Below are 26,342 nucleotides of genomic sequence, written 5' to 3'. Positions count from 1 at the left end.
TGATATTCATTGATAATCTGCTCTGCACAAACTGATATGGAAATGTACAGTACACCTTTTCTGACTCTAATAAAGAGCCATTGCTCTCTGAATCTGAAATTATAATCTGCATTTCTTTTCCCTACAAAAGGACATGACTGGAAATGACTTTGGAATATAGAGTGTGTTCAAAACCCCACTATAAAACGGAAAAAGATCCTACATCAAAGCAAAGGAACTAAAAGGAAGAAAGTGTCAGAATACAGATTTTAGTTTTGCTAACTCACTTTGGCCAAATCCATGGGCTCATTCAGTGCAACTGATACAGTCTTAATAACTGAAGCTATAATCTACATTTAAGGATATATTGTGGCATTTGTGCCACAATGTTGCCTGAGAGGTAATGGAGAACAATGCTTCCCAGGGAAAGTGCTGGGAAAGATTGTCTCTCACCTATACAATTTCTCCTGGGGCTGCTCAGTGCACATGGAGTAGGACCTCTGCACATCAGCAGAGATTGCTCCCCTTGTAAGCTCATTCCAGGGACCAACATGGGGGAGGGGTGTCAATTCTGAACAAATGGCTCCCCAAGGATAAAACAGAGAGCAAGCAGCCCTCATGCTCCCCAGAGTGCAGGGGCTGCTATTCTGGGAGGTCTTTGTGCACCCACATAAGTGAAGGGAGAGAGAATACTTGCAAGCCCTCCCTTCTGCAAAGTCCAGCACAATCTGGCCCTTAACCGTAAACTTTGTGAGCAAGTTAAAAAAAAAATCTGCTGGAAGAGAAGGGCCAAGAACTAAAAAGTGTCTCGAAAAGCTCCTGGCCCAAATTCTCTTATGGTGTAAATGGATGCTGCTCCACAATGGAGCTGTGCCACTTCACACTAGAAAAGACTGTGGCCCATTGTGTCACTGTAAACGCAGACTGAATTTTTTCCCTCCTCCTAAATTGCAGAATCCATTGTAAAAAGCGTCAAATGCGCCAGCAGCTATCAATAGCACAGACGCTATGCTGCTGAAATGAGTGGAGTAGGATCGCCCACACATTTCTGTGGGCTGTCTGTCAGTTCGGATTAGATATGACAGAGGGCTGGGATACTGAGCTGTTCATCTCTCACGTTAGCAAAGCCACTGTGTATAGCAGAAGCACAAAGACTCCCTTACTAGCATCATGGCAGAACAACGGTTTTAGTTCTGAATCTACACACTGTGGAGACCTGGTATTTATATATTAATATGTATTAGAAAGAAGGGAATATAGAAGATGTTAGCATGGAAGAGCTTACCCTATATTTATGTCTGAGTCTCACAGAATGATTTAATTTTTGATACAAAAGGTATCAGGAAAGACTCAATATCTCTGTATGTTAGATATACGCTGAAGCTAGTGTCACTACTGTGATGGTAGCATGGCTGTGCAGTGTTTCCTGAGGCGGACATGACAGGTGAGATAGTCTGTTGGTATTGAAAAACAGGAAACACTGATGAAAAGATTATTTTGCATTCTAGTGGTACAACCCAGATGTAAAAACAACAGTGGGAAAGCTTCAGAACAGAGAAGGCAATGAAGTACATGATTGCCTCTTGGTCTCTTCTTCCTTCTCAAGTGTATGGTTGTAAAATTTTCAAAAGGGCCTAAGTATCTGGAAGTCTAAATCCCATTTTCTAAAGTGACCTAGGCATTTAGGGCCAGATTTTGAAAGGTAATTGATTTCAATGGGAGTTAGACACATAGATACTCCCACTAGGCACCTTTCTGCATCTTCAGCTGCTTAAATCACCACTGTTTTGAGATCCTGTGGAATAATGTTATGATCCTGGCCACAGAATTCCAAAACAGTGGTGATGCAAACTCTGGAAGCCTGGGACACTGCAGATAGAATTGTATGGGATGGATTGGTAGAAATACATTCAATAACCACAGACCGTTAACTCTCATAAATACCAATTCTAGCAGGGGGTGATTAAAAAAAAATTGGAACATCTTAATAGTTGCAATATTTTAACTGCATTTCCCCAAAATGCTAAACAACTGGGGCAGCCCTCCACATACAAATCATCTTTAACTGCTTCTCGTCATAACTTGCATTATAACATGGCATAGTATGTTTAATGAAGCAGGGACGGCTTAATGGAAAAAGAATGCAGAAGATAAGCCAAAATAATACAGGATAAAGAGGTTCAGTCTCTGTTACTCTATTGTTTATAGGTATTCATATACAAAAATTAATAGGACTTGAACTTGGTGGGGTGTTGCTTTTGAAACCTTCAGAGATTACTTCAAAAATGGTAACTGCAATGCACTATAAACTTTGGTCACTGAACCAACTCATTTATTTCCATGGGTCTGGCACCTGTGCCTGAAATACCCACAACAATAGAGGATCGAGACATAGCTCATATGTAATATCATTACCTCATTCATCTCTTCTATATTGGTAATCATGACAATGATGGGAGAACGCTCCTGCCACACCATTCTCCAGAAATCACTGACAGTATTAACTATGGGTCCCTGAGTAGCAATATATACCTTTTCCTCTTCTCCATAGCCCTGCCAACAAAGCAACAATAAATCACTATCAAACAGTGTGCGCGCACACACGCACATGCCTGGACACGTCAATCTTTACCCAGGAAAAGCTCTCATTAGCTACAATGGGATTATTGCCTGAGTAAAGACTGCAGTATCATGTCAACAGTTATCAATCCAAGAGGTATTGTGCTCACTCACTCTCTCACACGCGTACACACACACATACACAGGCAAGGTAGAAGGTGTGACTTCAGGTTATAGAAGCAGCAGGCAATACTATGGCCATGAAATGGATTCATGCTACAACAGCCTGGTGGTAACTCTGGGTCAAATCCTGCAGGCATAATTCCCATTGACTTTGCTAGGAGTTTTGCTTGCATCAGGCCAGTGAGGCAGGGAACTTCATGTCAAAAAATGCAAATATCTTGTTTTTATTGGACCAGAACCTTTACAGTTGCGCTCTGAGGTTCTGTTTCCGATAATACAAAAACAAGAGAGAAAAAGAAACCAAAACAAGATGGTCTTTAGAAGCCAATGGACATTGTGGTTATTCTTAAATGATCAGTTTCTAACAGTCTATGCAGATACATTGGACTGCTGAGCTCTTACCCTGATGTAGTTAGCATTGATATATGAGCTAAGAGGATCGTCCTGATCAGTTGAGGTAAGGCACACTCTGCTGTGAGGATCTACAATGTGTAAAGAGATAGTTAATAGTTATCAGTCAAGAGGAGAAAAATGGTTTTAAGATCATTTTCTAACCTTTAGTAATACAGCTAATTACTCAGGCATATTCATTAGTAGCCACAACCGATACCCGCGATGCTCTAAAGGGGGCACTGGGGAGTCTCTGATTGAAATGTGTGTCTATATCACTGCATTTACTGTCAGTGTGCAACTATCAACAGATATTTGCATGCAACAAAATTAATTATCTTACTGAATTAATATTACTGCTCTAAGTAGAGGGGTAGTTCATCATTTATAATTGTAATAGCATTTGAATGATTCTTGGCGTTGGACTAGGCTGTCTAGGTCTAAGCTTTGAGATATTAAATTTCATGTAATGTATGCAAGCCCACGACATTACTGGAACTTGCTTTTGCATTAATTTCATGTTTACGTGCATTAAAGTATTATTTAGCAAACAGTGTTAAAAAGCAGTGACTTCAGTGTGGCTTTCTGCCTGAGTAAGGACTGAGTAAAAACTGTGTTAGGACCTCAAGATTTGCCCCATTCGGTTTTATAAACTCTATCCCTAACCTTATTTTTTGGCCTTAAATTAAGGCCTTGTTTACACAGAATAATTGCACCATTTTCACTATACTGGTACAGTTAAAGCTATACAACCCCCACTAGAGTGGATGCAGTTATATTGATATATCTTAGGGCTTGTCTACACATAAACCGCTACAGCAGCACCTCTGCAGGGGTGCTGCTGTAGCACCTCAGGAGAACCCCTCCTGTCAGCATAGGAAATCCACCTCCCCAAGAGGTGGTGTCTAGGTCGACAGAAGAATTCTCCCATAAATGTAGTCCTCTCCATCCCAGGAGTTAAGTTGGTTTCACTGGATTTTTCACATCCCTGAGTTATACTGACCTAATTTCCTAGTGTAGACCAGACCTTATTCATTGGGGAATAAGCCATATCAACACAAGCACTTTTATACCACTGTAAGTGCATCCACATCAGGAGGAGTTATACTGGTATAACTATTTTGGTAAAAAAACAAAAACAAAAACAAACAAACAATAAAAACCCAACCCTAACTCAGGGGTGGCCAACCTGTGGCTCCGGAGCCACATGCAGCTCTTCAGAAGTTAATATGCGGCTCCTTGTATAGGCACCGACTCCGGGGCTGGAGCTACAGGTGCCAACTTTCCAACGTGCCAGGGGTGTGTGTGTGTGCGCTCACTGACCAACCCCTGGCTCTGCCACAGGCCCTGCCCCCACTCCACCCCTTCCCGCCCCCTCCCCTGAGCCTGCCGTGCCCTCGTTCCTCCCACTCCCCTCCAGAGCCTCCTGAATGCCACAAAACAGCTGATTGGGAGGTGCGGGGAGGGAGGGGGGGGCGCTGATCAGCGGGGCTGCCGGTGGGTAGGAGGTGCTGGGAGCGGGGGGGGGGGAGGGGAAGGAGGAGGGGGTGCAGCTGATGCGGGGCTCCTAACGTATTACTATGTCTCTTTGGCAATGTACATTGGTAAATTCAGGCTCCTTCTCAGGTTTCCCACCCCAGCCCCAACTGAAATAGTTATACCAGTACAAAAACAGTGTGCAGACCATGCCTAAGCTGACAGTGTCCTTTAAAATATTGTCATACACTTACACCACAAAGAAGCAAAACAATGTTAGTTATTTTTCTACAGTCTTTTCTAAGAGTGTTTTGAGCCTATATTAGGTTTTGTAGTAGGATCTCACCCAGGCTGAGATTTTTTTAAATGAAAGTGACAGATAAGAATAATACCTAGTTCATAGATACAAATTTTCATCAGTAGATCTCAAAGTAGGTTAGTATCATTAGCGCCATTTTACAGATAGTGATACTGAGGCCCGGAGAGATGAAGTGACTTGCTCTAGTGGCAGAGCCAGGAATAGAACCCAGCTCACCCAAGGCCCTGTGCAGTACTCTACTGCTAGGCCACACTGCCTCCCTAACAATAATATTTATTGAAAAGTCTTACAAAATTTAATAAGGAGTGAAAGCAATATGGCTCTATACAATTAAATAAGGTTGCCTAGGAATTTTGCTTAGAACCAAAAAGACTGAAAGAGAATGATATATAATATCCTTCTTTTTTAGATTTTGACCCATCTATGGCGTTCCATAGCAAGGATAAAATTTTCTATTACATTCTGCAAGATAATCCAAAAAAATATAGAAAAATGATAATTTTCTATTAAATTCTGTGGGACTTTTCCATAAGGGAAGAGGTTTCAGATTTTTTGTCAACATGCAAATTTAACAGTTTCTGAAACAGCCAAATTAATCTGCTTAGCTTGGCACGTCTCCAAAATTAAACACATCCTCACCCCTTAAAAAGACTCCCCAAAACCATCTTCACCACCACCACCAACAAAATTGGGAATCTGCAAAAGAAATTTACTACAAAAGAAATATAAATTAACTGAATTAGAGCCTATCATCATGTTCCTCACTGACTACAATTAACTCTAGGGTTGCACGTAAACTAATCATTATGTTAAGTGCCTGCTTACCTTTCAATGGTAACCGCCCCAAATACTTCTGGAGTACACAGCTGGGTAGGGAATTTTAGGTTTTTTGTTTGTTCTTTAATTTTCAGGGTATACTTTTGGTTTCGATGTCACTTTTATAATGAAGTGCCTGCGGCTCCCTAATGTAGATTGGAGGTCATATTTGGCTGAGTCTGCCACTGGCAAACAGATCAGCACTACAGCATAGGTTTTGCTGTGTAACATGGTCAGCCATTCCTTCCATAATTGCTTGGTGCAAGCGAACAGTTAGGAAGACCCTCCTGGTGACACAGACAGCATAGGCTGTGATTGGTTAGTCTGGAAACTAAAGAGCCAGGAGATCCACATAGTCATGAACCCACTGGTCACCTCTTCAGCCCACCCCATCTTGCCCCCAACGCTCTCTTCTCCATGGTACTGTGAAGAGAATGGCTAAAGAGCACAGCTTTATGTCAGGAAGGGAGTACATAATACCCCTGTGTGGTGTACCAGTTCCACACCCCTACAATGGAACTGGGTGTGTTCCATGTAGAGGGACAGAGGGCAGAACTTAAATAATTCCAACAGAAGTGATTATGGTGTGTCCTTTGGTTTCCCATGTGGCAGCCTGCCATCCTCATCAACCAAGTGGCATTGGATTATGGTTCATAGATATGGATGGTTTTGAAATTCCTGATTTTTATTCCAGTCAGTGGAAAAGTCTGATTTCCTCTGGATAAATTCCTTGTTAACATTTATAGTCAGTCTAGAGTGGGAGCCAGTCCTCCCATCTAGATGGCTCACAGCAATGGAAATGAGTATTACCAGATTTTGTAAGACCGCGGTGGAGTTAGCATGAAGAGAACTAGCTGAGGAATGACCAAGTAGTTACTGAATGCACAGGGGAAAAGCGAACAGGAACCTGATTAAGAGCTAAAGGCCAAGATTTTCGAAGTGGCTAGCAATTTTGTGTGCTTCCATTTTTGAGTGTTTAACTTGAGACACCTTAAAGAACTCCAATCTTCAAAAAAGTGCTGGACAGCCACCTTTGGAAATCAGGCTCCTTTAAGGTCTATCAGTTTGGATGCCCAAATGGAGGCACTCAGAATCACTAGTCATTTCTGAAAATCATCGCTGTAATGTCCAAACTAACGTAAAGCTTGAAAGAAATGACAAGGCACCCAACCGTTAGCATGTTTTAGGACGAAAGTTCTGAAATGTTTGGCTGAGTGTTTTTAACACTTCTGGTCCCAGCTGGAAATGTCAAAACATCATTAGAAGGGGTATCTACATGGGATTTCTGACTAAGACTGGAAGTTTGAGAGTTGGAGATTTCAGGAGAAAGCCTATTCTTGCCAGATTTCCACTCCAGTTTTGTAGACTAACGTGATTTGCATAGCTGATCAGATTCTAATTTCTGGATACTTATCTGAGCCTAACTAGCACTCTGAACCATTTGGGCTTCCCTAACAAAGCTGCAACAGAGCTTGATGGCAGCATCTATCTGATAATGGCTTAGAGAAAAGAGAAGGATCTGTCAAAACATTAATATTCAGACACGACACCTTATAATTGTATCACTTTCCAAACTATCTTTAAGTGCGACAGAGGGGAAAACGATAATGGCTATAAAATCAATCCCAAGCAAAATGTTTCTCAAAATTTCCATTCTTGGCTATAAGTAATAAAGCAACTTACATTTAAAAAAGAAAGATGTATTATATTTTCTTAAAGAGACTGGGCCAAATCCTGAGACCCTTATTCATTTTTCACTTGGGGCCTTATCCTGAGGCACATTAGGCCCAATCCAGCACACAGTGATGTAAGTGGGAATCTTGTCATTGACTTTAAAGGGCAATGGACCAATGCCTTCATTAAGAATTAAGTCAGAATTGAGGTGTTCAGTACCTTTTAAAATAAGGCTTATTGAGCGGCACCTTATGACTCAAGTAGTCCCATTGGTTTCAAAGGAAGCACTTGGATAGTAAAATAGAGCTCAGCATGAGTAAGGGTGTCAGAATTTAGCCCTTAAACACGAGTTTACCAGAGGAAACGAAGTAAAACCTGAATAAAGGCATCAAGATTTTGGGCAAAATTTTCAAAAGCACCTAGATACTTTAGGAGCTTAATTCCTATTTTCAAAAGTGACTTAGGAGCTTGAATCCCATTGGCTTTCAATAAGACTTAAGCACCTAAGTCTCTAATGAAAATGGGACATGGGCGCCCTGGCTCAATGTTAGCTTTAGCCTACAGGAGTATCCTGGAGAGGATTTGTGAAAGGCATTCCATCGAAAGCAAGAAACGAAGCAAATACTGGATACTGAGACTTCACTAAATACTGCGTCATCTAATTGCAGAATTACAAAATAGGTTTGGAACTTACTTGGGAGAATTGTTTTGTAGCGATTCTTCCGCACCAATCCTGGAATATCATATTCCTTTGGATCAACAAAGTTCATTGGGATTTCCTGTTGGAAGATGCGCAATAGATTATATTAATAGATTCACAAGGGGAAAAAAACCATTACGTCTTGACTGTGGAGGAGTAGCAGAGATGAAGTCAATTGAGACATATGGTATAGTAGTTCTAGCAATTTACCACCAAAGAATGACTGATGGTTTCCTTTTTGTGTCAATGGTTTTCTTTTTTGAAATCATGAATATAAAAAAATGCTCCGGATGACTAATTCCGTGAGTGGTGCACAGTATGGCACTATTTCAGCTCCTAATATTATTAGAAGTGTATTGTGACTTGAGACATAGATGTAAGCCAAGGATGGTGCGTAAGCTGCATCGCCCCAGGAAGCACAGTACTTCAGACACACCCCTCTGAGTCACAATTCTCCCCCTTCTTCCTCCTTGTTAAAACCGGGGCAGTAATTTGCTGCTGGCCTGCCTCTGCAAATTACAACACCCCCGATCACAGCTCAACTGCACTGGCTGGGTAGTATGGGGATGGGGGGTGGAGACAAGGAACCATCCGGTTTTTGCCCCTTCCCATCCACCTTCTCTGGGAGGGGGCACAGTAAGTAGGTACTGTGTGTGCACCTACCTCTCCTACACAAATAGACCCAAGGTCCAGATAGCTCACACAGGGCTGTTGGGGATGGGTTCTTACTCCCTTACACAGGTGTGCAGGCCAAGTCACTAACTGGCCCTTAGAGGGTGAGTTCTTCAGAGCAGGGCCCTGATCCTCAGTGGGGTCTTTGGGCTCTACCCATGATATAAATATTACATAACAATAATAATTTCTTAAATGAGCTTTAACAGGGCTACTTCTTTATCAGAAAGAGCCATGGGGAGAAATAACAAGAGAATTAGCACTGGGTTATGGAGCCTTTCACATTTATATTACAGATACAAATCTCAGAGCTCAGGCTGGTTTCATTAGGAGCCATTTGATTACTCTTTAGTGGGCTACAGCATGTGAAATTAGTTGATCAATTCATAGTGGATGCGTAGCCACGTAAAGAGACCAGAGCTTGGTGAGAGAACAAGGAGTGAATGTGATCACAGAGATGAAACTCCCCTCAGACCCTGATTTCCGCCCCTCAGAACAGGATAGAGCAGGGGTGGGCAAACTTTTTGGCCCGAGGCCCACATCTGGGTATGGAAATTGTATGGCGTGGCATGAATGCTCACAAAATTGGGAGTTGGGGTGCGGGAGGGGGTGAGGGCTCCAGCTGGGTGTGCGGGCTCTGGAGTGGGGCTGGGAGAGGGGTTGGGGGTGCAGGAGGATGCTCTGGGCTGGCACCGAGGGGTTCGAGGACAGGAGGGATATCAGGGCTGGGGCAGGGAGTCGGGCCGCAGGAGGGGGTCAGGGTGCAGGCTTCAGGCGGCGCTTACCTCAAGCAGCTCCCAGAAGCAGTGGCATGTACCCATCCAGCTGCTACGTGGAGGTGCAGCCAGGCATCTCTGTGTGCTGCCCCGTCTGCATTCGCTGCCCCTGCAGCTTCCATTGGCCGCTGCTACTGGCCAATGGGAGCTGCGGGGGCAGCCCTTGGGGCAGGGGCAATGTGTGGAGCCCCCGGCTGCCCCTATACGTAGGAGCTTGAGGAGGGACATGCCGCTGCTTCCAGGAGCTGCGTGGAGCAGGGCAAGCACAGGATCCCACTCCCCAGAGGGGCTCCAGGGCCGGATTAAAACATCTGGAGGGCCGGATGCGGCCCCCGGGCCGTAGTTTGCCCACCCCTGAGATAGAGGCATGAAGGCAGAGCTTGCTCTGGTTCTGTGTTTAATATGTTCTGTGAGTAAACAAAAGGTAGAAGATTGTTAAAATTAAACACTGTGTTTTCTACTCCAGGTGCTCTTAGCCTGCCTCTTACCCAAATTCATGGTGGAAAAAGCATTAGTAATCTTCCACCTTAGCAAGCACCCAACCAAAAAAATAAATTGCTAGAATGGAGGTCATATTTTGTGGTGGATGCTACTTTGCATATGCAGTTTTGCTAATCTTTACTTTACCTAATTATTTTGTATTTAGCCATGTGTTTTCCTTGCTTTCCCTGTCCTTTATCATCAGTGATTTTGAGGAGATGATGTCCCAGAATATGCCAGAAAGGCCACATTTTTATATGTTTTTATTCAATTTAATTTTGAAAAAAAGTCCTCATAAATCAGTTCCTAGTGGGTCCCATAGGGAACTGAATGCAGAGGTCTAGGTGTTTACTTTGACAGATGAGCAAGTTAGAACTGGTAATGCAATTGACCCAGGGTCTCTTCTTGCAGCCAGTTTTATTAGCTAGAATTCTGTTTATAATGTATCCAAGAATTAGCTGTAAAAGACGGAAAGAAAAATAATCACACTTTCTGTCTCCCCAATCCCTATTACAATCAACACCCTCTTAATCTGTCAAATGAAAGGAAAAATTGACAACTTGTAACTCATGGTTGATAACAATTTTCCTCAAGCATGGAAAAGGAATTAAACCCTTTTTTTGTTCCAATAGGACACACTTGTCCTCGCCCTGATTATCTCCCACCTTTATTCTTACCACCTCCTTTTCTCTAGCCTCCTGGATGCCCATACTACTAATCAAAATGCAGCTGCTCAAACGACCTTCCTTGCTAGTCAGATTGATGGTCACCCAACCGTGCAAAACCTTTCACTAGATTCCACCACTTGTATGCTGCACCAAGGTTAAGCTTCTTGTCCTTGCCTTCTGAAGGCCCTATAAAATTCCACTCTGGAGGACACCACTCATTTGTCTCTTACTACATCCATTCCCCACTCCTATCCACCTCTGCTCTGCTGATGATGCCATTCATGCAATCTCATTCATTTCTCTCTCTCCTTCCAGTCCCCATGATTTTTTCCACACTATCTCTGGTGTGTCAGCCAAGATGGTAGCCATTATCAATGAAGTGTTCTCTTCCCGTTTCATCATGACACCCTCCACCCCATCTCTGCACTGAATATCCTCATCTGTGATATCCACAGGAAGGACCACAAACAATGATAAAGAAGTAAGAATAGCAATTCCAAATCTACTCCCACCCCATGCTATTTCTTCCTCTAGTCCCCTCAGTGCTTCTCTGTTTTCTGGGCTAGATTCTAATCTCTTTGGGACAAAAGCTATACGCATTGTGTGTCTTGTATAGCACTGAGCACACTTTTGGGGCTTAACAAACAATAAATTGTTATACAACATTTCTTGGAGCTAATTTCCACCTTTTTCAGGTGTACTGTTGAGGGCAAAATCCAAAGGGTCTTTCCTTGGGTTTTACTTAGTATTTAGTCATTCATAACTCTCCTTGAGCCAGACCCTGAGGTTCTTCCTCAGGTTTTACTCACTCACTACTCCAGCAAACTCTTGCTAAAGTCAAGGGGCATTTGCTTGCGTGAGAAAAAACTAAGGCCAAGCCTATACTACAGAGCTATATTGGCATAACTATGTCACTCAAGGGTGTGAAAATTCCACACCCTGAAGCAACGTAGTTATACCAACCTAACACCTCATGTAGATAGCTCTCAGGGAGCTGGATTAACTACGCCAACAGAAGAAACTCTCCCATCATCGTAGTAACACAAGCCCTAAGCCATTCAGCACTCGGACCAGCAGGTATTGCTCTTGACTTTCCCTTCGAAGTGTACACACAACTTGATGCTTTCTCCACCATGAAGTTGAGCATTTCTAGCCATGTGAGTAAGAGACAGGCAGAGCACATGGCGTAGCAAGTTCAGGGTTTATTTTAACTAGAACTGGTCATCATTTTTGCATATAAATCTTTTTCTGACAAAACATTTTATGGGAAAAAATTCAATTTTTGCCCCACAGAAAATAAAGTCCATTTTTGACTAGTTTTAATATCACTTTACTAGCCTGTAATATAGGGCAGGTCACATGGGCTACAACAGGGGTAGGCAACGTTCGGCACGCAGCTCACCAGGGTAAGCACCCTGGCGGGCTGGGCCAGTTTTATTTACCTGCTGACACGGCAGGTTCGGCCGATCGCGGCCCCCACTGGCCGCGGTTCGCCGTCCCGGGCCAATGGGGGCGGCGGGAAGCGGCGCGGGCGAGCGATGTGCTGGCCGCGGCTTCTCGCCACCCCCATTGGCCTGGGACGGCGAACCGCATGCCGAATGTTGCCGACCCCTGGGCTACAACAACTCACTCTTGACTTGCCCAGCTTGACTACAGTAGCCAGCTCAGGCACTTCCTCAGCAAAGATGCATCTCAATAACTACCTTCCTCTAAACCAGCACTGTCCATTATTAAAGGTTTCATTTTTAAACAGTCAGGATTTGTCTACACACAAAAGTTTAATTGCTTTAATTATACCGGCATAGTTAAAGAGACCCCACTCTTCTAGTGTAGACACAGCTATATCAATATTTTGGTGCTTATACCAATTATTCCCATATGGGAAAGGTATAAGGACATTATATCATATTATGTATAAGGCATTTTCATACCAGCATAATTACATCCATATCAAGGGTTGTAATGGTATAAACTATACTGGTAAAATAATCACACCTCTTACCCACATAGTTTTTGTATGGGTATAACTACATGAAGACTTGGCCTCAGTAGGGACAACCATGCTCCTCCCCCAGGGTAATGTGATAACTGGTTCCATTACTCACAGCCACCAAGGAATCAGTGATGAGTCACAAAGTAGATTTGGCTTGATGCTGTTCCTTTAACAGATGCTTTGTCTGTCTCCTGTTTTCTTTAGCCTATCACTTTTGGGCACTTTCTGATGGCCAAATCTTAAGGTCTTTAATGAGCTTTTCCTCAGTGCTTCCTCAAAAGGGAATGTGGGACTGAAGGAAAACTGAGTAAAAAATGGGTAAGGACAACAAGGGTCTGGCCTTCTGTTTGAAAACTATGCCTCAAAATGTCTTCTCTTCCTCTGAAAGGGAAGAAAGCCCAGAAGTTGCAGGTGGGGGGAAAATGGAAAGGGAGTACTCTGAGGTGTTGTTCCATTCTTTTTTCTGCTCCATAAAAGGTTCTCTGTCAGGTCAGGAAGTAGGTGGGCTCTGGGGGCGGCAGCTATACAAAGCATTATCCTCCTGCCACTCTACTGGGATTCCATGCTTAAGAGAATGCAGACTGGGTCAGCATTAACTTAGGCGGTTCCCACCTGCGTGCTCTGAAAGACCCTGGCATGAAAAGAGGCATGAAGTTGGGTGAGGATGAAGCAAAGGGCCCGATTCTCTGTTGCTTAGCATGCTGCACAGTCATTTTCACTCATGCAAAGTGGGCATAACACACTGTTAAATCAGAATTCTCCACTCACTCACACTCGTACTATCCTTTTGCGCTCACTTTGCCCAGGTACAAATGACAAGTTGCATGACAGTGGAGAATCAAGCAGTTAGGACAGAAGCTTGGATAAAGAGCAGAGCAACTGAAAATGATTAGGGGTCTGGAGCACATGACCTATGAGGAGAGGCTGAGGGAACTGGGATTGTTTAGTCTCCAGAAGAGAAGAATGAGGGGGGATTTGATAGCAGCCTTCAACTACCTGAAGGGGGGTTCCAAAGAGGATGGAGCTCGGCTGTTCTCAGTGGTGGCAGACGACAGAACAAGGAGGAATGGTCTCAAGTTGCAGTGGGGGAGGTCCAGGTTGGATATCAGGAAAAACTATTTCACTAGGAGGGTGGTGAAACACTGGAATGCGTTACCTAGGGAGGTGGTGGAGTCTCCTTCCTTGGAGGTTTTTAAGGCCCGGCTTGACAAAGCCCTGGCTGGGATGATTTAGCTGGGAATTGGTCCTGCTTTGAGCAGGGGGTTGGACTAGATGACCTCTTGAGGTCCCTTCCAACCCTGATATTCTATGATTCTATGATTCTATAAAAGCCATTGTGCTAACTGCAATTAAACGTAGCCAGCCTTTTCACAAAGCTGCTCAAAAAATCCAATTTTACTTGTATATGATGCTTGTATTTCCACCAAAAGCAGAGTCAGAATGCTTCCCCAAAAATAAAAGTGGATACATGAAGTGAGGGAAAGATACTTTCAGATTCATACTGTCAACTGAAAAAGCAGCTAATATCTAATGAACATTTTCCTAAGTGGATGACGAGGATAGTTAGTGCAAATTCTCTGTGGCATTTGTTAAGCGGGACAAACACCATTTGTTTCACCCTCCAATAACTTTCAGACAATTCAGAAGAATTCAGCTCTGTAGAGTATCCACCAGGAAAGTGGATATACTAGCCTGGTGTAACCCACTGGGATTCAAGAGTTAAACCCAAAGCAAATTTGACTCTTTTTCTTTAGTCTAGGGCAAAACTGTGAAATTTTTGTTAAGAAGTAACATGCTGAGAAAAAGCCTTCTGAAAACAAAGCTAGATCTTCATTACCAGGACAAGGACTGTAGTCTGCAAATGAAAAGATAGCTGAAAGCCTTCAAATTCAGTCATTTCCAAGTGTAACAAATTTGGGGATTTAATAAAGTGCTTCACTGAAGGAACTGGAGTGTGTATTTATTTATTCCAGTGAGAGTCACAGGAGGTGGCAATGTCCCATTTTTCAGATGCCACAAACTCTTCTCTCAACTTGAGAAGTCAAAATACTCACAAAAAACTCTGTCTGGAGTATGAAAGGGTCTAATGCTTTCTTGTGTAGTTCCTCTGCGGTAAGAATGTTCGATGCCGTTTGTAGGTATTCTCGGGCTGATTGTTCTCTTGGTGACATGACATAGCCGAAGACTTGCTCAGAACAGCCTGGGGTACACATGTCCAGCGTGAGTGAAACATTTGAACCTCTCCTGCAAAACACAGCCCCAGGTGAAGACATCAGTTATGAAGGCTATGTGAAACACTCTGCATTAATTAAAACATGTCTTTCCATTTGGCCTTTATCTGCTTTCCTTGAGACAATGGTGCTTTTGAGGGTGCAATTAAGATTTTGGAACTCTCAGACCTTGTCTAAACTAGAACCAACTGACATTCCTGACAACAGGTATCAGCAATAGGTGCAGCTGAATGTGCTAAGACAGTTTAGCACCAGGCATAGACAAATGTGGTTCACTGCACTTGTTGCTGACTCCCACTGGTCAGGAATGGGTAATTTTTCTACTGTAGACAGACCTCAAGCAACTAGTCAGACTATGGCCTGGTCTACACTGGGGGGAAGGGGCAGGTGAGGGGAGGAAGGGGGAAATCGATCTAAGTTAAAAAACAACAACAAGGAGTTCGGTGGCACCTTAAAGACTAACAGATTTATTTGGCATAAGCTTTCATGGGTAAAAAAACCTCACTTCTTCAGACGCATGTAGTGAAAGTTTTAGATGCAGGCATTATATAATGACATATGATGGTGTGACTGATGTGAATAACGTAGCTGAAGTCGAGTACTTAGATCTACTTACCGCAGTGTCCTCACTGCGGTAAGTCGATGGCTGACACTGTCCCGTTGCCTGCACCTCTCACCCTGGTGGAGTACAGGAGTCGACAGGAGAGCACTTGGCAGCCGATTTATTGCATCTAGACTAGATGCGATAAATCGAACCCCGCTGGACTGATTGCTGTCTGACATATACTCCTCCTTCCTTCCACTATAAAGTTGCCCTTCCCCAGGCGTGAATCCCCTCTAGCAGAAACACAAATTCCCCAGCTGGTGCAAGGAGTAAGTTAATCCATAGTGGGTCTATTAGCTTACAATCCAAAGAAGGTTACTGACTTGGGGAATGGCCCATTTATAAAACAATTACTACTAGTAGCCAGATGTGTGACAATTTATTTTTGGAAAAGACCAGTCCGACAACAATGAAGAAATCAATGAAGAAATCAAGTATGGGAGAGCCTTTCAGTAGAAAAGATGACAGAGGGCCTTATATCAGAATCAAAGAGATTTTATAATCTCTATACAGTTACCATTTTCAGAATCTAAACAAAATAAACATACAGATAAAAATAAGAGTCTGACCAAATACAAATAGGTTTTCTAAAGGCAACAAACACAGATTACGAATGAGATTTGGTAACATGTGTACTGAAAGTTGTTAATGATAAAACAAAAAGTCACTATATATCTCATAGTTGTGACTGTCCTGGAAACAAAGAGCAAATTAAATAACCATTCAGTCTAGAACTGATGTTTTAAAACAAAATACATTAATTTAATGCAGTGAAACTACCAATTTGGTCCATTCAGAACTTCTAAACTCTACATAACTTGTGCCAAATGCCTTGCTCTCAGTCAGAACTATCCTACCTTTCTTGCAATCCCACTGATTTAACTGTCAGAGTCGCTGGATCCGTCTCTGCTTTGATGTCCATCACACAGTCAAAGACCGGCGTCTCTGGCACTGGATCGAAATCTAGAAAATCATCCTCATTTTTATCCTCTGTCCACTCTGAGTATGTGAATGAAGGCTGGCGGCTCACAGACTGACGCCTGTCCTCTGGTAGGGGAAAGGGGGGATCCGGATGGGTTTTCACAAGATACCAAATCTGGAGGAAACAAACAGTTTTAAAACTATCTATGTATTTCCAGATCTTCTGTAAACTCTAAAGACAGATACACCTTTTGACAATCATCTCATTCATTATACCCCAGCAAAATGGAATTGCACTAAAGAGAACAGGAGCGTTTCATACATGAGGAGCTTTCCTGTACAGATCACAAGAATACACCTTCTCCTATTCTAATCCTGCTTCCAGGCACAGAGGGTTCCCTGTAGCCTGTCAGGCTTCGCTCTGGAACACAGTGGAAGCATTCTGTGCTTGTGACTATTACATACAAGCCAATGTGAAATCACTGTCCTTTTGTTTAATTGATCAACTTTCACAGAGTGTTAACAAAACTCTGTTAATCTACAGATTACGACCTTCCCTGATTTAGATGCTGCCCATCTGGGATTTGGTTGGGTGTAAAACAAGTAAATACCAGTTTCCCAAACCTCAAATCTCCGATGATCTGGCACCGTATCCCAAATTCATATCCAAATTCACATTTGTTTTTCATGAAACCCACGTTTTACAAAGGTTTCATAAAGCGCTTCATAAAACCTGCACCCATTTTCAGTTCAGTGATAAAACCTCTTCTGCAATCTAATAATCTGATTTAAACAAGACATAAACTGTAGAATAAATTCTGTTAAATTATGTGAAACAAATGTCTTAAACGAAATGTCTATAGTAAAACGAAGGATCGAGAATGACACAAATTTAAAAACGATTGCACCATAGGACCATTATGATCACCTAATCTGACAACCTGCATAGTACAGACCGTAGAATTTCACCCATAATTCTTGCATTAAGCCCTTTCCTCTGAGCGACACTGACTGATGCACAGGCACCAATTATTGCTAATATGTTTTGTTAATGAAATTTCATTGCTCCTAAATTAAGCCTACTGCTTAGTTCCCCCAGTACACTGACTTTCAGTGGGAGTTAGGCCCCTCTGAAAACCCCAGCCACGCTGGTTTACACAGATGCTGTGGCAGATTATATTGTTTGAGAACATTAGGTTGGATTTATTTCCAATTAGCAACAGGCCCTAGTGGCAAAGTCTGAGATCAGATCTGAACTTTGCCAAAGTCCTGAGATGTTTGGATCTGGGGTCTTGGGCTGAGCCTGTCTCTACTGCACAGGGCTAGGAACAATCTAACTCAAACTAATTTGGGGCTAGGTCCTGCAAAGCACCGCGCTCCTCCTTTCACAGGCTGAGTGCCCTCAACTCCTTTTGAGTCCAGTGGGAGTTTGAAAGCACTCAGCATCTTGCAGGATAAAGCCTTTCTTGTTTTTTTTATTTTAAAGGGACACTGTCAAATGTGAAAGTCGTGCACTGTCAAAAAGTCAAGTTTCTTTCCTTAAGTTATAAACAACGACCTAGAATATTAACTCAGAAAGGATTTTAAAAGCCAATTTTCTTGTCACTAGACATACTTGTCATTTATTTCTGGCATTTCTCTCAGCTTGAACAATGAAAATTAATGAAACAAGTTTTCACTTTTGTTTATAGGCAGCTTCAATGTTAGGTTCCCATGCACTAGCACCGCACTGCAATGCTTGGGTTACAAATACTGAAGGGGAACGGGCTTCTGTTTAAACAGATCTGTTTACACTGCAATTATTTAAAAGAAAATTAGGGAAACATTTCTATTGGCCTTATGTTTTAGAAAAACTTTGGGCCAAATATGAGTCGATGGTGCCCTTTGAAGTTTGGCTTGAAGCATGAACTTTAGAGATCTGAGCTCATTATTATTTCCAAAATTCGCTTTTGGAACTCGCAAATGCCACAGTTCTATGGACCTCTATTGTCCGCATCAGTGTGTAATGTTTGAGCACCTCCCAATCTTTAATGTATTTATCCTCACAACACTCCTGCGAGTAGGGCAAGGATATTATCCCTGTCTGCGAGATAGGGAACTCAGGCTCAGAGAGACTAAGCAACTTGCCCAAGGTCACATAGGGAAGTCAGAGATAGAGCAGGAGATAGAAGTCAGATCTCCCATGTCTTAGGTTAGCATTTTAACCAATAGATCATCCTTCCTCTCTCAATTGAATGACAGCCCAAATTGTTATGGTGGGGTAGGGTCTGCTGTAGACTGAGTATATTAATCAAAAATGCTCCAGCCTTAGGCAGAAGGGGGGGGGGGGATAGAAAGGGGCAAACTCACCGTGGCACAGGGACTGAGGGGAGATGACTTCCGCCTCTACTAATCAAGGACAGTTGGAGGCTGCTATGCAGCCTGCTATGCGCAGAGGCCGCAGTGCTCAGTGTTGAGTCGGACCGCTGCTCCGGTGACGGAGTGAGTGCCGACTCCATTAGGAGCTCTCTTAGACGGATATCATGCTCCTTCTTCGTCCTAGGTTTAAAGGACTTGCAGATACAGCACTTGTCACTTATGTGCCCTTCACTTAAGCACCTTAGGCAGCTGGTATGTGGATTGTTGATGCGCATAGGCTGTTTGCAGCGATCGCACAGCGTAAAGCCTGGGGACCAGGACATGCCCCGCCCGGGTCCCATCCGGGACTAACCAAGAGTTCGAGAACGACTACTAAGGGTAACTAATAAACTACTAACTACATACAACTATATTACAGGTTTTCAAAATTCACAAGAACAGAGAACAGAACAGCGCTAGCCGAAGCAGCAGACATTCCAGCACCGTCACTGGAGGCAAGAAGGAACTGAGGGGGGGGAAGCCGGCGACGCCCCTTATACCGCACCATGCAGGTGCCACTCCAGAGGGCACCAGAACCAGTTCCCTATGGATACTGCCAATGGAAAAACTTCTGGCACCAGTACATGTGGCGAGCACACGCACCCCTAATATGGAATGGACTTGAGCAAGCACTTGAAGAACAGTATTTTTTGAGGGGGGTGATTGTTAGGGAGTAGGGGAGCCTCACCCATGCAGACCTTGGCCTCTTCCAATCAGTCAGGCATATCTGCCCCGTCCCCATGTGTCCCTGCAGCCCCCTTCCGCCCATCCACATGTGTCCCTGGTAAGGAGTCATCTCCCACACTCAGCAAGGCAGGATAAAGAGGTAGTGGATAAGATGACTGGGACAGAGAGGGCCCAGACAGATAAGGGAACCGCACTGAAGCAAAACAGGCTGTGGTAGGAACTCAGACCCTAGAGGAGAGGGTGCTTGGAGATCTGGGTGGCAGATAAAAAGAGCTAAGGGGAGACTGGTAGCTACCGAGCAGACTCTGCAGAGATCCAAGGAGGCCCTGCAAATAACAGAGAGGAACTCAGAGTTCCAAAAGGACTAGGCCCGGTATGCTGAAGAAGAGAAGGAAAATATGTGTTTCCTCTTGCGGGGAGTAGAGCAAGAGAGGGATAACCTGTGGGTGCAGTCAGGTAGGTGCACGGCAGGAGGCATCTCTACCCCCAAGGGTTGCAGGCTTGAGGGTGAGGGATGTGATGGGGCATCCGCCCCACACTGGCATGTAGGGGGTTAATAGACTCCTAGGGAGGCTGTGTGGGAAGCAGCCAATAGGAGAGAGGCTGTGTGAGGCAGTCAATCTGGGCCCAACAGGCCAATATAAGAAGAGCCACAGGTCAGAGCAGGGTTAGTCACTGCCTGGAGCGTAAGGAGGGAGGACTGGTTCCTAGCAGGTGGACAGAAACTACCACCATGGACCGAGCAGTTGCTGGCAGGGAACCGGGGAGTGAGACGGAGCTCCTGGCTGACTGCTAGGATTGACATGCTGAGGCCCTGAGGTAAAGAAGGTGCTGGGGCTGTGGGAAAGTGGCCCAGGAAAATATACTGAGAAGTTGGAGGGGACACAACACATGGCTGCCATCTACAGGGTTGCTGGGTAGGGACCTGGAGTAGTGGGCAGTCCCGGTTCCCCAAGTGGCTAGACAGTTGGTCTAAACCCCACAAGGGGAGAGCACAGATGGTGACACAGCTGGAGGGCTGTGTCATGAAGAGGACACCCTGGAGTGACACAGGCCAGAGAGCAGACGTGACAGCAAGAGAAAAAACATTGGAAGAGGGTGTACCGACCTGCGGAGCTAATCCCCAAGATGGCCAGCAGGGGGCACCAGCGTAGTGACTGAGCCCCGTCACACAGCCTATTGAACCAGAGGCTCTGGACTGCTTTGGGCAACAGTACCTGTGTACCAGCCAGTGCCTGTCTGATGCCACTGTGCATGTTCTAACCCATTTGTGGAGCTGTGGCCCTCCATATGCTAATGAGCAGCCTAAACTCCACCGTCACAAGCTTAACACTAAGGGCTCTCCGCTGTGCCTTAAACCCATGTTGGAGGTGATGTGAAGCCAGCCCAATTCAGGATGGCAAAATTCCTCTCTGAGTCCCCCAGGCCACTCTCTGCTACAACTTTTCAGTTGCTCTTTGCTGCATACCTGTCCTGCTGCCCCCTCTGGGATGTCTCTGCCAGGGCATTTGTATGGAGCTGTTCACAGGCTGCAGGCACTGCAGGAAGCAGGAACATGCCCCGTCACTGCACAGAGGCAGTGTGTGTGTGTGCGCGCATCTGTAATTCACCTCTGTGCAGAGGGCCCTGCACAAGGCCTAGGCAACTCTTAAGCATTATGGGCTCCTGTGCAGAGCTGACCAACCAGATAGGGGTGAGTTTGTCAGTGGTTCAATAGGCTGGAAACCCAAAGGAAAACAGGACTTGCTTTAGAAACAAAGGCGCTTTCCTCTCGGCTGAAAAGGCATGTGGGGAATAAGGATCATGAAGCAACTGGAGGAAATTACATTACATTTAAAATTAATAGAATTTTAAAATAAATAAATAAATGATAAATTCATTAGTCAGCTTGGAAAAGCGTAACCCTGGTTTTAAGTGCTAGAGGCTTTTGTGCTGGCCTTTTCTGCGGGGGTGAGCATCAGGGCACAATCTAGCCCTCAGGTAGTGAGGGAAGCCTACAGCACCAGTTACAAAAGCCTCAGTCACGACTCACTAGGCTAGAGCTGGTCCATGTCCACGGTTGGGAATCACCGTGTTCAGTAACATTACATCACAGCCAGGATTCCCAGGAAAGGGCGTCATAACTTTCACAATGACTAAAGGCAGGTTTTCAAGCATTATGAACTCTAATACTCCGTGGGGATGAGCTGGGCTCTGGATTTCAGGCAATCTTTAATGGGCACACAGAGCAGACAGGACCTCAGTTTCGAAGGTGTAATTTGTAAGATACCCCCCCGCCCCATGCTCAGGTGCCTGCATTCAGTTTATCTACCACCTTGCAGAGGGCAAAGAGCTGAGTAAACCTTGCTTCAAGAGAATCTAGGTGCCCAATTTGTTGTTGCGCTATAGATGTGCTGCTACAAAGAGGCCACAGGCCAGACATGAAGTGCCCTCCTCTGGGAATACCCCCAGCGCAGGGACCCTGTATGCCAGGTGTATAGTCAGCTTCGCCAGATCTTCGTTGCCTCCACAGCAAGTGGGAATACCCTAGGGCAAGCATGGGCTGGAGGTGGGAAGGTTGGATGGAGGGCAAGAGGAGGCATGTCAGGGGCAGACCTGCACTCTGGCAATATGACACCCCTGCCTATGCCACTGAAGCAGCGGCATAAATTAGGGCAGCCCCAGAATAGAGGATGCATAATTTGCCTCCCCTCTGTCTGTACTTTGACACTAGCATCAGTACAGGGATGGATCAGAATGTTAAAGATCCTCATGCTCTCCCTTTCTTGGGAGAACAGTATGTAGGATTCTCTCTTTGGTCAAAACTAATCTAATCATAAATGCACTTCTCTGTCTAGAAACATCACCTTCTAGCCGTCTTCCTATGCAAATCCCTTCTAGGCAGAGCCATGGTCAAAGAACCAGAAAAAGCAATCAAAAGAGCCTAGTTTGAGAGGAGACTGGGGGGAAATAGAGAGAAACCGATTGATAAAACTGTCCATTCTCCTACAAGCTGGGGTTCTAGGAACACTGCCAAGCTCCACTGTTTGCAAAATTTTCAAATTTCTTGGTAAGTAAGCTTATTATTTCCATGATGCTGTTCTGCAAATGCCTGTAACAGCAGATGTGTTCAAACTGTAAAACCCATGTGACCTGGCATGAGAAGAAGTTGCAGTAGGTAGAGCCGCCCTGTGACTCGTCTGTGTTTGTGGAGTGCTCTGAGCACACAGTGAAATTCAGCCCGTGCAGTAACCATGCACTGCCCATTAGTCTCAGCAGACTTGTAGGATTCCCATCTAGCCTATAGTAAACCAGGAGACTCTGTTTTTAAATTGCTTTGTTACAAGAAAGTCCCAGATCACGTCAATACATTACAATGACTGCACTGGGCCAAATTCTGCTCTTCTTCACACAGGTATAAATCAGGAGTAACTCTAAACTTAAAAGGAGTTACTCCGGATGCACAGCAGTAAAAAATGAGATTTTTGCGCATAGTGAACATTCACTTAGAGTTAACTCATGTGATATAAATGAGGTGACTATAATGAGCCCCTTAATGTTCTAACACACCTACAAAGCGGTTAGATACATTTCCCTAGGGAAATCGCACCCTTGTTATTCTGATTTACCTCATAATGCAGCTTGCAGTATTTTCCTGTAAAACTGCCTTAACGTCACACAGTTCATAGAGAAGATGAAAAGTCCAATTCTTGTACTTTAATAAGTGCAATTACACCACTCATCAGAAGTGTATTATTTGATCACACAATACACCTGCCTAAACAGCAGCATCATCAAAAAAGTAGAAAATTACACAGCCAGGCTAACCTCACTGCCCACACCAGTGATCAGAATAATGGAGGTATTAACACTAATTTACTGTGCTTTGTGCATGCTTTTAAAAAGCACATTCAGCCTGATACATTAAGCAGAACCCTTCAGCAGTATATTGTCCCAGAGTGAACTTAACGATGGTATACACCGCATTACAATGCTTACACATGCATACCACATGCATGTTAACTGTTGTTACCTCCTGGGCAGTCAGAAGGTATATGACAGAAAAGGCACTAGATCACAGTCTATCAGCATTTCCATATCTGTAAACTCTATTTTCAAGAATTTCATTCCCTATCTCCAACATAAAAATATACTGGGGCCTTGGCACCCTGAGGTGTGTGACTGGAGTCCCCTGAATCACAAAGACTTCTTCCTAGATTTCCCAGGCAGCGCATGTTTTCATGCCAACTGCACCATCAGTGGAAAAGGGAAGGGTGCTTTCCCTCTGTTCCCAGCTGCCTGAGAACTAACAGAACATTAACAATAGAGGCCTGATTGATCTTGCTAAGCAGGTAGGGCCTTGGCCTACATACATAGGTGTATACAGTCCCAAATCTCTTCAATGCTATGGGACAGCTCCTGTTGCCACTGGAGTTAATGGGTGCTTTGCACTTGACTGCTAAGGCAGTAAGATTAGATCCTTCTTTTGCTGGACTCCACCCTCCTGTTCAATGTAAGAATACATTCTCCACCTGCGCGTGGAGGAAATAAAGGGATCTGATGAATCACCATTCATCAAGGAAACTGAACAAGGGAAAGTGCACTCCACACTTTTGCTACATAAAGTGTGCAGTAATTATGTGGAAATAGCCCAAAGGTATTATTTTGAAATCAAACAACTCAGAGTAAATGAGACACCCTGTAAGAACACACTGCAAGAGGGTGTGAATCCATTTAGCGCTGTTCAGTAAGAACATTGGATTTCTAATACGGTAGCTTACCAGAGTTCCTATGAGTAACAATCCTAGCGAAACTAAAGACAGCAGGAAATATAACATCGCAATGCTTCCAACTCTGGTCAGGTCCTGTGAAACAACAGAAATGACAACAACTCACACAGCGATTAAGGGATAGGACATAAGGGAACATGTGAGACACTCTACCTATTGTTCCTGGTATTCATTTCACAAGGTTTTTTTTATATTGCCATGTTTCTTTAGCATAAACTCTATGATCCAGAAACCTTGGGGTTTTTTTACACGTTATGTAAAGTGCTACGTCTATTTACAGCACCATGAGCGAAATCCATGCCTATGCACGATGTGCTATCTGCAGGTCTTAAGTTGGCAGTAAGTAGTGCATAGGCCTCACGCTGGCCCTCAGCACAGGGGTGACTTTCATTCAATATGATAGTCAATAATAGGAACAAAATCCCAAACTCCCACTAACTTCTACAGGAGTTCTGCTTGAGTAAGGACTGCAGGATTTGGCCCAGTACGGAAGTGCAAAAAGATCGAAGGTGAAATCCTGGCCCCGCTGAAGCAAGTGGCAGAACTCCCACTGACTTCAATAAAGCCAGGCTTTTAAAATTGGCTCATTAAGTACAGCTAAAGAGATCCATGTTGAAGAGTCACTTTCCTGAACGTTAGCCAATTGTTTCCACTTAACCATTTTAAAGCTTTCTTTTGCAAGGGAATGGTGCTATAATAAATAATAACCAATGATATGCATGAACATCTGTGCGAATGCAGACTGGTAGTATTTTTTTAAACTATTTATTTAGGAAGTTTCAATAGGTTTACAAATTCTTGCCATGTAAATACCAGAAACAAAACAACCATTGCAATAGTTAACTTTTGTTTAGAGACATTATATGGGAATATAGTCATCAGATCTTTCTATTTAACAGGATGTTACCATATTACAGAGTAAGCATCATTACACTACCTATGTCATTTCCAGTGATTTTATTAGTGAAATCTCTATATACACATATTTAACAGACGAGGTATGTCTGCCAAATGTTTATATTCAAAAATTGGAAAGGTGTGCTGGGCTTTTTTGCAGGTGAATGTACTTTCAGACTTGTCTTATTTTGCTGCATTCTGAGAATCACACTCCTCCATACTGAACCTGCTTTATGTTTTCTTTTATTGAAAGTCATCTAAGTCAGGACATTTCTGGGCTGAACAATTGATTTGTGATTGACATGAACTGCAGCGTGGGCTGTACAAGCATGCTAGGGACCCTGGGTACATACTCTCATTGTTAGCCTGTGCTTTAGCTATGCTAGCTAATGTTAGTGCAGGTATACCAGCCTATGCTGCAATCACATTTCTGACTGCAGTGTAGACACACCCTAAAGCTCTGTCTACATTAGAGACATTTGCACCAATGTAATTATACCGGTAACTCACCAGATTAAGTCACACTAGTGTAAACCCCGCATTAGAGTGGTATCACACACTAGGAGTTTGCACTGGGGAAGTTTCATAGATATAGTTTTGCCAATGCAAATGTTTCTAATGTAGACACAGCCTAAAACTCTTTTAAAAAAAGAAAATCAGGAGAATTACTTTTATTTATCATGAGGCTAATGATTTAAAACACATTCCAAATGAAATTACATAGGTTACACTCATCTTCTCCAGTGTGGACACATGGGTGTAACCGAGGCCAGAATCTGGCCCACTACGTTTTTCAATGAGGGCTGGAATTGAGCTGGTAAACTGTTCTGGTGAATCTTGTGAGCCTCCATCAGCTTCTGCAGAATCTAAGATATTTTATTTGCCTTCATAAATTGAGTTCTAGCCCTTCCCTTATGGTGAAGTAAACCTTATGGGCTTGATTTTCCACTGCTTTGCTCCTTGGGTAATCTTTTACTCCTCTGTGAAACAGGCGCAAAGGTCTACATTCTGATTTAATAGCAGGGCCAAAAAGATTTGGCCTTGGATTTTTAAAGACTAATTTAATATACATTTATTTCGGGGGGAGGTGGGGGGGTTCTTCTCCATTCCAGAGCAGATACACAGTACAGCAATCACCATGTTTTAATACA

General features: G+C 43.8%; 1 protein-coding gene across 11 annotated transcripts in view; it reads right to left on the bottom strand.

Moving 5' to 3' along the window:
- The window catches only part of PTPN5 (protein tyrosine phosphatase non-receptor type 5), a 146,155-nt gene that overhangs the window by 22,284 nt on the left and 97,529 nt on the right, over positions 1-26,342 (bottom strand). For all 11 annotated transcript variants that reach the window (XM_065594728.1, XM_065594723.1, XM_065594726.1 and 8 more), the window contains 6 exons: positions 24,286-24,369; positions 16,378-16,616; positions 14,740-14,929; positions 8,091-8,175; positions 3,124-3,203; positions 2,395-2,532 (listed from right to left, as the gene is read on the bottom strand). In XM_065594728.1, coding sequence (XP_065450800.1) covers positions 2,395-2,532; positions 3,124-3,203; positions 8,091-8,175; positions 14,740-14,929; positions 16,378-16,616; positions 24,286-24,369 — 816 coding nt within the window. The remainder of the gene's footprint in view (positions 1-2,394; positions 2,533-3,123; positions 3,204-8,090; positions 8,176-14,739; positions 14,930-16,377; positions 16,617-24,285; positions 24,370-26,342) is intronic.

The sequence above is a fragment of the Chrysemys picta genome, chromosome 4 (genome assembly GCF_011386835.1).
Source record: "Chrysemys picta bellii isolate R12L10 chromosome 4, ASM1138683v2, whole genome shotgun sequence".
Classification (NCBI taxonomy): domain Eukaryota; kingdom Metazoa; phylum Chordata; order Testudines; family Emydidae; genus Chrysemys; species Chrysemys picta.
Note: the sequence above shows the minus strand (reverse complement) of the source record. Positions and strands in the feature narration are given on the sequence as shown.